The sequence below is a fragment of the Oncorhynchus gorbuscha genome, linkage group LG13, assembly GCF_021184085.1.
Source record: "Oncorhynchus gorbuscha isolate QuinsamMale2020 ecotype Even-year linkage group LG13, OgorEven_v1.0, whole genome shotgun sequence".
NCBI classification, from domain to species: Eukaryota; Metazoa; Chordata; class Actinopteri; order Salmoniformes; family Salmonidae; genus Oncorhynchus; species Oncorhynchus gorbuscha.
The window spans coordinates 40006111-40020028 of NC_060185.1; the positions used below are offsets into that span (position 1 = coordinate 40006111).

Genomic DNA, 13918 nt, shown 5'->3' on the forward strand with positions numbered 1-13918 from the left:
GGATTTAGCCTAGAGGTTTCTAAAGGTGCTCCAGTGAAAATTCACAGAAAGGTACATACTTTGTTTATAAGTAAGGTAGGCTTTTTGTAGCAACTGTAGGGCTGTTATTTTGGCATTTAAGTTAAAGTAAGCTTCCAGTCCCCTGTCCCTAACCATACTGAGCTATATAGATCCAGATATATATTCTCCCTTTTAAATTGAATTGTTGTACAAACCTGTATCGGATGTTGTCAGTGTGTGTGAAATGTGGATTACACTTAATCAATTTCTTAGTTTAAGAACTAGGAATGTGGCTTTAGAGTTCCAGCTAATTGACCAAATATATAGCCATCATTCCTGATAAGTAGATAAAAACCACTCTGAGACATGGCTTCCAGTAAAACCCCTGAGTCATTCGGTGGAGGCAGTCACGGAGGGGGCTGTATTGGGAAATTCAAGCAGGGAGTGTGACTGAAACCTGCCTTGAGCATCTGCCAGTCGAGATTCTCACTCAAAACAAACAAGAGAGCCAGGCCTCGGCCCTGTTCAGCAGAGACAGAACATCTTGAAATGCAGAGGTCATACCTGAACTTGTCCAATGGTGGTTTTGTGTTGCTTTGCAAATTGTTTTGCTAGTGTGTGCCCTACTCAAAACACCCCTGAAGTCGGTCAATCTATCCCGTCAACCGTTTCCCACAGTTCACAAACATATCCAGGGAAATAACATAGCACACTCTGAAGGTGTGTAGCAAGCAGGATCTGGTTCCCTGCCACATGACCCAATGTAAACAGAGTGTGCATAAGTGTGCATAAGACCACAATACAAGTGTCATGTGCCATGGTGATATTTGGCCTGGGGAATTCTTGGCTGTACTCATTTTCCTCATTCGTGTTCATAGTTGTCATTGTGTCACACGTAAGGAGCCTTGATGAATATATTTGACTATACTACTATGGTGCCTGGACTTGTTCTGATGCCTAATTCTATGAGCCTGTGTGAGCGAGAAGGATACACATGTTTACACTTTTGTGTTGAGTTTCGATAGATTAGGCCTAATGTAGTAGGACAACTGATACTGTTTGCTAACTGCAGCAAAGCGAGTGCTGGGTAAAAATAGGTGCTATGGTAATCAATGAGAATCCTGATCATCTTTATTTCGGCATGTGTGTGTGTGAGCTGGCGAGCAATAGAACAAGCATTGGCAAGTTATACCAGCTTGGTCCCCTTCAAACATTTAATTGGTTTATTTTGTGCTTGTATATAATTTACTACAGTCTGTCACAGTCTATGACAGATCCTTTCAGGACTACAATTACAGACTAGACTCTTTCGGATTGAATTTTACTGCAAGTTGCAGTAACGAAGGTGAACAATGCAGATATGGAAAAGGTATGTCCAAACGGGTATTTTCACTGGTGTGTGTGTGCATGTGTTTGTGAGTTGCATTTCAGCTGACTCGTCTCTCAAGGCCAGATGATAGACGTACTACATTTACATACTAAATCACCTGAATGAATGAATGTGTTTGTGCAGCACTAACTTAACCTCCCGAAGAACACACACACACACACGCATACAGAGGTATGTCTAGCTATGCTTGTTAGGCATTTTCTTGGGGACCAACAATTGATTTGCGTTCAAAATCGTATTTTCCCCGACCTTAACCCTATTCTAACCTTAAACCTAACCCCTAAGCCTAAAATTGTGGATTGGCAAAATGTCCTCACTTCTCTGAATTTTTGTTGGTTTGCTATTCTTGTGAGGACTTCTGGTACTCACAAGTATAGTCAAATGTGTACACACACACACACAAACACACACACACACACACACACACACACACACACACACACACACACACACACACACACACACACACACACACACACACACACACACACACACACACACACACACACACACACACACACACACACACACACACACACACACACACAGCTCACCTGAAGTCTCTCTTCAAGCTTGTTTCTCACATTTGACCCCAAAAGAATGCCAGGCACTCACTAATGTTTTGCTGTCTAGCTTGCTACTCTTCAGCTGGCAACAGCATCGAGACATTCAGCATGATCTGCCATGTTAACCCACTTATCATTCAGCCTTGTGAAGAAGGACTTTAGTCTCTGTCAAGGAGGCTACTTCAGAGATTCCACAGAGCAGAGCAGACCTTTATATAACATAGCCGAGCCCAGACTTCACCATGGGGAGATAAACTAGCCTATAACACATTGATATCAGGGCCTGTCGCAGCTAGTTGGTCATCATTCAGTGTATATAACAGAAGAAAAAAAACTATTGTGCGGCATGACTGTCACAGACAGTGGTGCAATTGGGCTGCATCCAACCAAAAATACACACTGGTAGATTGAAAATGCAAATGTAATGAATGCCAGTTCTGCAGCAGGCGGATGATGTCATCGTCGGTTCAGCTCCGCTCCAACGGTGACACTCTTTCAGCAGTGGTTCATTCTGCTCTCTTGAATAATGAAGGAGAACATGGTGGGGAGATGTAAATACTCTCCCTATTTCACAGGAGTTATTCTTTGCTTGTTGTTGTTGTTGAGGAAACAGATTGACGTAGAGGCACCAAGGTTGTGTTTAGTTGTGCACAAAACCATTTTGCCACTGGAAACGAAAATGAGTGTTTCTTGGACAAGTTCAAGTATTAGCCTACCTCCCTGTTTCACTAGTTTCAAAACAATTTCTCTACTGAACACACCCATGCTTCTCAAAGAAGGGAGGGTACATGAGGGGAGAAAAAGAGAAAAATATATTTTTGTGGCACCACAAAAGCGTCTCCTGGATTACCAATGAAAACTATTTTGAGGAGAGTCCAGATTGATGTGACTGATATGCCCCAGTTGATTTGTGCTTTTCAGTTTGGACTGATGGAATCAGCATTGACCAGTCTCCTTCAGACACTCGGCAATGGCTTTTTTGTAAGGCATGGTTTGTGTACTTCCTTTTCCATTCCGATGGGGTTTTTCAACTGACATCAATCTAGCTTCGTCCAGATAGTGCAAAGGATCATGAGCCGTGAGCTATGGACAGATTCATTTACTGTTCCTCACTGGTGAGTTTCAAGGTTTGTCAGAGATAATGTTGAATAATTTGGGGCTTGTTAGATGCTTCCAGAGCTTATGTCAATGCACTAGTGCAAAGGAATGAGTAGTGTTAGAATCCCTGGCACTTGCTTGGTAAAGACTGATGGTTGCTTTTGTATGACCACCCGTCCTAATGCCCCAGTGACCAACATGCTGCCTAAGAAACCGATGTACTGAGTCACTTCTTTCTTTGCCACTTTTAACTATCACACTAGCAGACTCAACATCTGGAATCTTGACTATCTATGCTAAAAACCGTTTGGGAGAGCTAAACAGGACTCTTTATCGCTATTATCAACGTTAGGCACATTTTCAGGCCCAGCATTTACATGTTCAAGGCCTCAATTGGAGGTGCAACGTCGCAAGACTTCTGGGAACGAAAACAACTTTATGTCGAAGGAGGGCCTTTGATTTTACGGGCCTGCACATGCGCAGGTCGGCGCGAGACGACCGTTAGACCCTACGACGTGTTTCTACGCATGAGCTTAGCTAGCCAACTTCGCCATGACATCACCTACAAGTGTGATCAGGGATTTCTATTGGAGAAGCTGTTTTAGCCTATCTCCATGCTGTACTGTTTTTGGTAGTATCGTCAATCACTTGCAAGACCACAAGCAATAGGAGATGTCATTGTGCTCAAAGCTCAAAATGTCTCCACACAATGATTAGACTTATTATTCCTTTGATCACAAATCCAAATAGAATGCAGTTAGTCAGTCCCATCTACTCTAAAAGCTGTATTATGAGATATGGCTAAAGGTAGCCGGACCTTTTGGGAACCAACGGACGACAGTGAGCGTGAGAAGCCCTAACCCCAAGCATAGTACAATGCTTCACGTAACTAGAGCTAGTTGGAGTGAGGCTCATGTCATTACCTGATTTTTAATGGCCGATTTTGTTGTCGAGCTCGGCCAGAGGAATAGATTGTGTCTCATGCTGCCATTTGCAGCAGTTTACCAGTGCCATCGCTCTCCCGATTCAGCTGTGTCAGGGGGACCACACCGGCACCCTTTTACATGGTCCGCGGGCAACAAGGCTTAAACGGCTCTGAGATTTACCGCAGAGTCATCTCAGCCTCGAAGACGGCCTTGCCTTTGACTCAGCTGACCTCCTGGGATGTGTTTAGTAGGGCCCACCATAGCGAAATGTTTTAAAACCTTCTGAATGAGCGTTTCGTATTAGACAAGTCCAGTTAGTAGAAGTGTTCGACTCTGTTTCTCAGGCAATGAGAATGTTAAATGACATGGAATGAGTTACCTTATTACAATGTTCATGCTGAAATCATGCTTATACACACAACAAATTATTGTAGGCTATTTTGTAGCAATTTGCAGCAGAAAGTCTATAAACCATAGTACCAATAGTTGGTGTAAAGTTACCACTGAAAGAAGAGGAACATTTGTTTATCATTTATACAGAAATAAAAGTCTTTGTGTTGTCCAAGTCTGAAGAAATACTGTAGTATAGGGAGAAAACTGAGCTTTTTAAAGACTCACAGCCCCCTGCAGAATGATAAATTAAATATGAGAGAGGGGAGCGCTCGGATGAGAGGTAAAGGCAGTGGGATTTAAAATGACATACTTTTTGGGGATTCACACTTCACAGACTTATTTTCAGAGCTGCACCAATGGAGCGTTGGCGTTTAATTGACCTGTTGCTTCTGCTTTTACACTACTACATCTACCACAAGCACTTAGTATAGCAGCATTGTGTTGTTTCAATGGACACAGTGAAGGCCTCTGACGGTGGGCAATGTGATGTAAAGCTGGTCACTGCTTGTTTTCACTGTCTCTCTCACACACACACACACAAAGAGAGGGAGAGGAGCCTTTAGCAAGGTGCTCCTCGCAAGGTCATAACAATAACTCCACGAAGTGCGTTGCCATAGTAATATGCATCAATAAGCTTACCCAGATAAAATCATGAATAAAGAAAAGCACGACAGCTCTGTTCAATACACCAGACACAGCCAGGCAAGGTACCGCAACCTTTCACGGAGGGATTTCTACCAGCTAAGAAGATGCCGGAAACACAGCAAAATCATTACAATGTCTAGCTGATATCAAATTTGTTATGAAATGCTATTATGGTCCAAGGACGTTTATCGGAGATAAAAGTGACTGTAATCTATCAGATAGTTGCCTAATTCATTGGCCTCGTGTTGAGCTGCATTTTGATGAAGCAGAACAAAAATACATCCGGTCAGTTGAGAGACTGTTCTTTTCTTTGCAGGCCAACCTGAACGATTCCCACAACCAGATGGTGGTGCACTGGGCCGGGGAGAAGAGCAATGTCATCGTGGCGCTGGCCAGAGACAGTGTCGGAGCCACAGGTCCCAAGACTAGCTCGGTGAGTACACAGTAGTACACTTCCTGTGAGTATACTAATGTAGAAGCCTACATTTCCTGTAAGTACATTAACACACCTTGTGTGCGGGAATGGGGATCCACAATCACGCGAAACAAACATATCCATGAACCTATCCACCACTACATCAGGGTTGGTCCTGGTCAGTTCCTGGATGGGAGACCAGATGCTGCTGGAAGTGGTGTTGGAGGGCCAGTAGGAGGCACTCTTTCCTCTGGTCTAAAAAATATCCCAATGACCCAGGGCAGTGATTGGGGACACTGCCCTGTGTAGGGTGCCGTCTTTCGGATGGGACGTTAAACGGGTGTCCTGACTCTCTGAGGTCATTAAAGATCCCGTGGCACTTATCGTAAGAGTAGGGGTGTTAACCCCGGTGTCCTGGCTAAATTCCCAATCTGGCCCTCAAACCATCATGGTCACCTAATAATCCCCAGTTTACAATTGGCTCATTAATCCCCCTCCTCTCCCCTGTAACTATTCCCCAGGTCGTTGCTGCAAATGAGAACGTGTTCTCAGTCAACTTACCTGGTAAAATAACAGATAAATAAAAAATAAAAAAATAGGATAATGCCTGCATGTTGCTTTACAGCCGTGCTGTTTTCGGACACTTTGAATCTTCTCCTTCCCTCTCAGTTCACATTGCCCTCTTTTCAATCTTACTATGGACTGTACATTTCAGATTTTTCCCCCTATTCAAATGAAGACTCCTTTGTTCAAGGTACCATGGCAGAAATGACAATACTGGTTTACCCACAGTTTGGTTGTGTAATGCAGTGTTTGTGTATCCATACGTGTTTGTGTACATGCATGTTATTCTGTGTGTGCATGGGAGCCCATTGGTCAGTGACAGGCCACATGATGTCAGTGCTGCGAGGCCCAGACCTGTTCCACTGTGCTAATGAGATGGCCTGCCTGCCAGCCGTGAGCTTCCACTCCTCTCCTCGATCAGATTCACTGAGCCATGGATGAATCCCTCCATCTGTTACATCTCTCTCTCTCTATTCTTTCTGCTTTTGATGATATCAGCTCCCTATGCTGTCTGATACTGATGCTCAGCCTACAGTAACCCAACCCAACCCCCACTGCTTTTGTACACAGTGTAAGAAAGACCTCCTGTCCTCTAGGGGTTAACTTGAGATGTGATGCCCTTTGAACTGGTGAAGGACAGTTTGTTTGAACATGAATTGTTAGTTTTGTGTCTCTATCCACTCCCAGTTCAGTACGTTCCTCCACATAACTTCCAGTCGGCGTTGTGGGCTTTGTGTGCTATTCTCTGTGGTCTGAGTTCCTTGGTCTCTGGCACTCTGATGGGAATCTGAGAGCTCTGACCTCACTCATGTATGGTCTCGGGTAGAGTCTGCAGGACAGAACAGCAGGGAACACTGAACACCTCTTAACATTCTGGATTGGAGTTCTCTCTTAAAGGAACTACAGTTCCACTCTGTAGTCAGTTAGCATAGACAAAGCTTTTTCCTAAGTATTGTGTTTCTCTCCGTAGATGGAAAGTCTAGCTACTGCCTAAATGCTTTGATTCCTTTTACAGAGTCAGTTAATGGCCTCCCTCCCAATACACCATTCTAAAATCATTTTGTCCTCTACTATAAATGTGTCCATCAAGAAGCATTCAAAAAATCGAACTTGACAACGCCAAATTTTTCCTGTCCATAAAGCATCACATCCAAAAGTACTGTGCTAGCGGATTTTACTTGTTAACGTGTACCATCACTTCCATGTTCTCACCTCGTTCCTCTCTCCTCTGTCACATGGTAGGTGTACGTGTCTTACGACTATGGAACCAGCTTCTCCCCCATCTCAGAGAGTTTTCAGCTGAGTGGGGAGAAGGAGAAAGAGGGGAACAAGCAGGTCATCTCCCAGTTCTACCACAGCCCCGCTGACAATAAGAGGGTAAGTGGCTGAAGACCATAGAGGTATTGACACTGAGTGTACAAAGCATTAGGAACACCTTCCTAATATTGAGTTGCATCCTCTTTTTGCCCTCAGAATAGCCTCAATTTGTCTGGGCATGGACTTTATAAGGTGTTTAAAGCATTCCGCAGGGATGTTGGCCCATGTTGACTCCAATGCTTCCCACAGTTGTGTCAAGGTGGCTGGATGTCATTTTGTTGATAGACCATTTTTTAAATATCCCCCCCGCCTTTTCTCCCCAATTTCGAACTTGTTACATCGTTGCAACTCCCCAACGGGCTCGGGAGAGGTGAAAGGTGGAGTCATGCTTCCTCCAAAACATGACTTGCCTAACCTCACTCCTTAACACCCGTGAGCTTAACCCCGAATGCCAGCCACAACAATATGTTGGAGGAAACACCATTCAACTGGTGACCGAGGTCAGCCCGCAGGCACCCAGCCCGCCACAAGGCGTCGCTAGGGCGTGATGATCCAAGTAAAGCCCACCCGGCCAAACCCGGACGACGCTGGGCCAATTGTGCGCTGTCCTATGGGACTCCCGGCCACGGCCGGTTGAGCCACAGCCTGGGTCTATAGTAATGCCTCTAGCCCTATGATGCAGTGCTTTACATGCTGACCAAACCGCTCACGTCCAAAATAAATGTACAATTACATGTTATTCATCATTGCGCCCACACTGCTTGTGCATGACAGCGAGCGTCTGCCTGGCCAGGCGCTAAAATAGAAGTTGCTTCTATTTGTGACGCTCAACCCGTTGCAAGCCCTGCCTCTCAAATCTCCTCATTGGTTTTTAGAAGCATATACCCACGTGGGTGATTGGAAGATGAACGTAGGTCCACACTCCGGTAGGTTGTAGTAATGCTGTGAAGTTGGTTTCCAGCCGCCATATAAAGTCCAAAGAAGAAAAATAAGCCTTAAGGAGGAGAGATGATGAGAAACTAATTCGGTTTACCGTTTTATCTGTGGATTAATTGTTGGAGTAGAGGACCTTGTGCATCTCAGGTAAAATAACAACCCAACGTTTATATACGGTAATGTTCCCTGGCTGCTGGAGAGAGAGGTCATGAGCTCCTGCATTTTTCAGCATGTTTTTCCAAAAATAATTGATTTAGGCAGGGACATATACAGGATGATACCCTCACTCCAGATCAAAACTCCAAACCTACAACCTGATTGTGGACAAGATTACCTGGAAGGATTAATACACCATCCAACCTGGAATACAACTTCATTTAGCACTGAGGTGTGAAGTGAGAGGTGTCGAAGCCTTTGAGCCCAACAAATGGCAGGCTACCCCACCCAAATCCAGAGGCCTTGAAGCCAACTCCTGCTGTTCAGAGACCATCCATGGGTACTGGTACCCCCACCACACTCCCCCCTCTCTCCAGAGCTTTCACTCACCTCCAGCATACAGGCACTGTTGGAGCAAGTGACTCTGAACTTATGGCTAGCCCCAAGTTGTTATATATTTTTTTCTTGTGCATTTTGCTATTTCCCTCATGACGTCTGCATGCTTTGTTGACTATGAACTTTCTTGTTCACCCAACCGTGGGGGAGACTATGCTTGTTCCCACATTCGGGATTCTGACTCTCTTTTGGTTACACAGACTTTTGACCTCCCTCCGGCTTTGTATTCATGTTACCTGATGAAACTGCTGTATTACATGATCATGTTGCTATTTAATGCACATTCAAATGTCATAAATCAACACTGCAGAGCTCTCCATGTCCTCTGCTGTGCCTTGACTGTATTACTCTTGATATCTGGAAATGTGCATGTATACCATGGCCCATCTACTGTTGCTAGCCCCAATTCTGACTTGTTCTCTATCTGTTGCACTGATTTCTGCTCTAGTAAAAGCCTGGGGTTTCTGCATGTTAAAACCGCCATAAAAAAAGCCAGACTACGGATGCACATGGGGACGAAGATTGTACTTTTTGGAGAAATGTCCTCTGGTCTGATGAAACAAAAATATAACTGTTTGGCCATAATGACCCAACTGTGAAGCACGGGGGTGGCAGCATCATGTTGTGGGGGTGCTTTGCTGCAGGGGGGACTGGTGCACTTCACAAGATAGATGGCATCATGAGGAAGGAAAATGATGTGGATATGTTGAAGCAACATCTCAAGACATCAGTCAGGAAGTTAAAGCTTTGTCACAAATGGGTCTTCCAAATGGAAAATGAGCTCAAACATACTTCCAAAGTTGTGGCAAAATGGCTTAAGGACAACAAAGTCAAGGTATTGGAGTGGCCATCACAAAGCCCTGACCTCAATCGTATAGAAAATTTGTGGGCACAACTGAAAAAGCATGTGTGAGCAAGGAGGCCTACAATCCTGACTCAGTTACACCAGCTCTGTCAGGAGGAATGGGCCAAAATTCACCCAACTTCTTGTGGGAAGCTTTTGGAAGGCTACCTAAAACTTTTGACCCAAGTTAAACAATTTAAAGGCAATGCTACCAAATACTAATTGAGTGTTTGTAAACTTCTGACCCACTGGGAATGTGATGAAAGAAATAAAAGCTCAAATAAATAATTCTCTCTACTATTATTCTGACATTTCACATTCTTAAAATAAAGTGGCGATCCTTACTGACCTAAGACAGGGAATATTTACTAGGATTAAATGTCAGGAATTGTGAAAAACGGAGTTTAAATGTATTTGGCTAAGGTGTATGTAAACTTCCGACATTAACTGTATATGCAGATGATACAGTGTTATACTCAGCTGGCCCCTCCCCGGATTTTGTGTTAAGCTTTCTTAGTGTCCAACAAGATTCTCTGCCCTTAACCTTGTTCAGAACAACTCCAAAACAAAGGTCATATGGTTTGGAAAGAAGAATGTCCTTCTCCCCACAAGTATGATTACTACCTCTGAGGGTTCAGAGCTTGAGGTAGTCACCTCATACAAGTACGGTACACTGTCCTTCTCTCAGCACATATCAAATCTGCAGGCTAAAGTTACATCTAGACTTGGTTTCCTCTGTCGTAATCGCTCCTCTTTCACACCAGCTGCTAAACTAACCCTGATTCATTTGACCATCCTTCCAATGCTAGATTACGGAGACGTAAATTATAAATCGGCATGTAAGGGTGCTCTCGAGCGGCTAGATGTTCTTTACCACTCGGTCATCAGATTTGCCACCAATGCTCCTAATAGGACACATCACTGCACTCTATACTCTTCTGTAAATTGGTCGTCTCTATATACCTGTCACAAGACCCACTGGTTGATGCTTATTTATTAAACCCTCTTAGGCCTCACTCCCCTCTTAGGCCTCACTCCCCTCTATCTGAGAAATCTACTGCAGCCCTCATCCTCCACATACAACACCTGTTCTGCCATTCACATTCTGTTAAAGGTCCCCAAAGCGCACACATCCCTGGGTCGCTCTTCTTTTCAGTTCGCTGCAGCTAGCGACTGGAACGAGCTGCATCAAACACTCAAACTGGACAGTTTTATCTCAATCTCTTCATTCAAAGACTCATTCATGGGCACTCTTACTGACACTTGTGTGTATTGTTGTCTCTACCTTCTTGCCCTTTCTGCTGTTGTCTGTGCCCAATAATGTTTGTACCCTGTTTTGTGCTGCTACCATTTTGTGCTGCTACCATTCTGTGCTGCTACCATGTTGTTCTGCTGCCATGTTATGTTGCTGCCATGTTGATCAATAATGGATCTTATCTTTCACCTGGATTCGCCTGGGTAGTCTGTCATGGAAAGGACAGGTGTTCCTAATGTTTTGTACACCCACTGTGCAGAATGATGATAAAAGGCCTGTCTATATTTCAAACTGCCCTGATACAGAGGGGTTTTATTATGTTTTCAAAGTATGAGTGTATAGCTCTTTTTCATATGTTCTCCCATCTCCTCAAAACAGCAGAAGGCACATAACGTTATTGAGCTTGTGGTTTCTAAGGGTTGATTTAGGTGTATATAGTGTCTGTGGGTGTGTGCTTGTGTACATGCGTAGTTATCACTCTTGAGCTCGAGATTGTTCGATGCAGTGCCGTGAGGTTTGGTGCGGTGACGTGTTTCGATTATGTCTCACTGTGTGCCGGTGAGTCATAGCCCTGGCCCCGCCCCCATTCCACCTGGCACTCAGCCCAGTGGAGGTTATTTCCAGGTGCATGGGAAACGCAGTTTGTCGGTCTCTGTAGAGGCCGCAGGCTGGGGCCATCCATCTGCAGACAGGAGAGAGAGAGAGAGAGAGGCAGGGCTGCCTGTTATAACAGCAAGAGGATTTCACCATCTTAGTCTGCAACATGCTCCCAACATCATGGAGATGATTACCATGGGAAATTAGTGGTTGCTTCTCATGTGCAAGCTGAGCTGTGAATTCCGGGCCCGTATTTAGCAAGCCTCTTCAGAGTATGAGTCCAGATCTAGGATCAATTAATCTCTGTCCATAATAAGTGGATTCATTATGATTTAAAAGGTAAAAAACTGATCCTAAATCTCCTTCTCTAGACACTTGATAAATATGGGTCCGTCTAGCCTCCCCTTTATAGAAAGCATATGATGAAGTGTCTGAGAGCTAAATTGCAGTGATCACTTTAGGTAGTGATTTATGAATGAAGCGGGATCTGAGATAATGAATGGTTAGCCTATAGCATAACCCGCTGTCATTACATGTCGGCCCTATCCTTTTATACCAAGTCTGACTGGTTATGGATCTGCCTATTTATAAGATCTACTTCAAAGAAAGATTCACCCGTTTTGATGTTACATAATTGTTGTGCATGTCTGTGCATGTCTGAGCGATGTTCTATCTATTCCCGGGGTCATTTCATGTTTTCATGTGTATAAGTACTCAACCCCCTGAGTCAATACATGTTACAATCACCTCTGGCAGCAATTGCAGCTGTGAGTCTTTCTGTGTAAGTTTCTAAGAGCTTTGCACACCTGGATTGTTCAATATTTGCACAATATTATTCTCTGTCAAGTTGGGTGTTGATCTTCGCTAGACAGCCATTTTGTCACTCCCTGACCTTAGTATTCTTTGTTTTCTTTATTATTTTGGTTAGGTCAGGGTGTGACATGGGTGATGTATGTGTTTTTGTCCCTGTCTAGGGGTTTTGTATGTCTATGGGTGTTTAACTAGTCTAGGTGTTATGTATGTCTATGGTTGCCTAGATTGGTTCTCAATTAGAGGCAGCTGTTTATCATTGTCTCTGATTGGGAACCATATTTAGGCAGCCATATTCCTTGGGTATTTTGTGGGTTATTGTCTATGGTTAGTTGCCTGTGTCTGCACTTGTTTTTATATAGCGTCACGTTCGTTTTGTTGTTTTGTATAGTTTGTTTAGTGTTTCTTCGTTAATAAACAGAACAAAGTATTCACATCACGCTGTGCCTTGGTCTCCTCCATTCAACAAACGTAACACATTTTCATGTCTTTCCATATATTTTTCAACTTAGGCTACTCGTGACCATTCAATTTCATCTTGGTAAGCAACTCCAGTGTATATTTGGCCTTGTCTTTCAGGTTATTGTCCTGCTGAAAGGTGAATTTGTCTCCCAGGGTTTTCTCTAGAATTTTGCCTGTGCTTAGCTCTATTCAGTTGATTTTTATCCTAAAAAACTCCCTAGTCCTTGCTGATGACAAGCATACACGTAACATGATGCAGCCACCACCATGCTTAAAATATGAAGAGTGGTACTCAGTGATGTGTTGTGTTGGATTTTCCCCAAATAAAACGAGTTGTATTCAGGCCACATGTTTTGCAGTTTTACTTTAGTGCCTTGTTGCAAACAGGATGCATGTTTTGGAATAATTTATTCTGTACAGACTTCCTTCTTTGTCTTTTAGGTTAGTATTGTGGAGTAGCTACAATGTTGTTGATCTTTCCTCAGTTTTCTCCTATCACAGCCATTAAACTCTAGATGTTTAAATTCACCTTGGCCTCATGGTGAAATCCCTGAGTGGTTTCCTTCATCTCTGGCAACTGAGTTAGTAAGGATGTCTGTATCTTTGTAGGGACTGAGTGTATTGATACACCATCCAAAGTGCAATTCATAACTTCACCATGCTCAAAGGGATATTTAATGTCTGCTTTTATTTTACCCATCTACCAATAAGTATCCTTCTTTGCAAGGCATTGGAAAACCTCCCTGGTATTTTTGTTTAAATCTGTGTTTGAAATTTGCTAATCGACTGAGGGACCTTACAATTATCTGTATGTGTGAGGTACAGAGATGAGGTAGTCATTAATAAATTATGTTGAACACTATTGCACACAGAGTGAGTCCCTGCAACTTATTATGTGACTTGTTAAGCACATTTTTACTCCTGAACTTATTTAGGCTTGCAATAACAAAGGGGTTGAATAATTATATATATGTAATATTAATTTGTCAGGTTTCTACTCCCCCCCCCCCCCATTTTGACATGATGCTGTATTGTGTGTAGGCAGTGACACAAAATCTCAATTTAGTGAATATGAAATTTAGGCTGTTAACACAACAAAAATGTGTAGAATGTCAAGAGGTGTAGATACTTTCTGAAGGCACTGAATC

At 43.5% G+C, this 13918-nt stretch overlaps 1 protein-coding gene across 2 annotated transcripts in view; it reads left to right on the forward strand.

Annotated features, from left to right (window-relative positions):
• The window catches only part of LOC123992863 (sortilin-related receptor-like), a 77882-nt gene that overhangs the window by 1572 nt on the left and 62392 nt on the right, over positions 1–13918 (forward strand). For both annotated transcript variants that reach the window (XR_006831322.1, XM_046294435.1), the window contains exons 2-3: positions 5335–5451; positions 7240–7374. Coding sequence is in view for 1 of the 2 variants with exons in the window: in XM_046294435.1 (XP_046150391.1) it covers positions 5335–5451; positions 7240–7374 (252 nt within the window). In the remaining variant the exon portion in view is untranslated. The remainder of the gene's footprint in view (positions 1–5334; positions 5452–7239; positions 7375–13918) is intronic.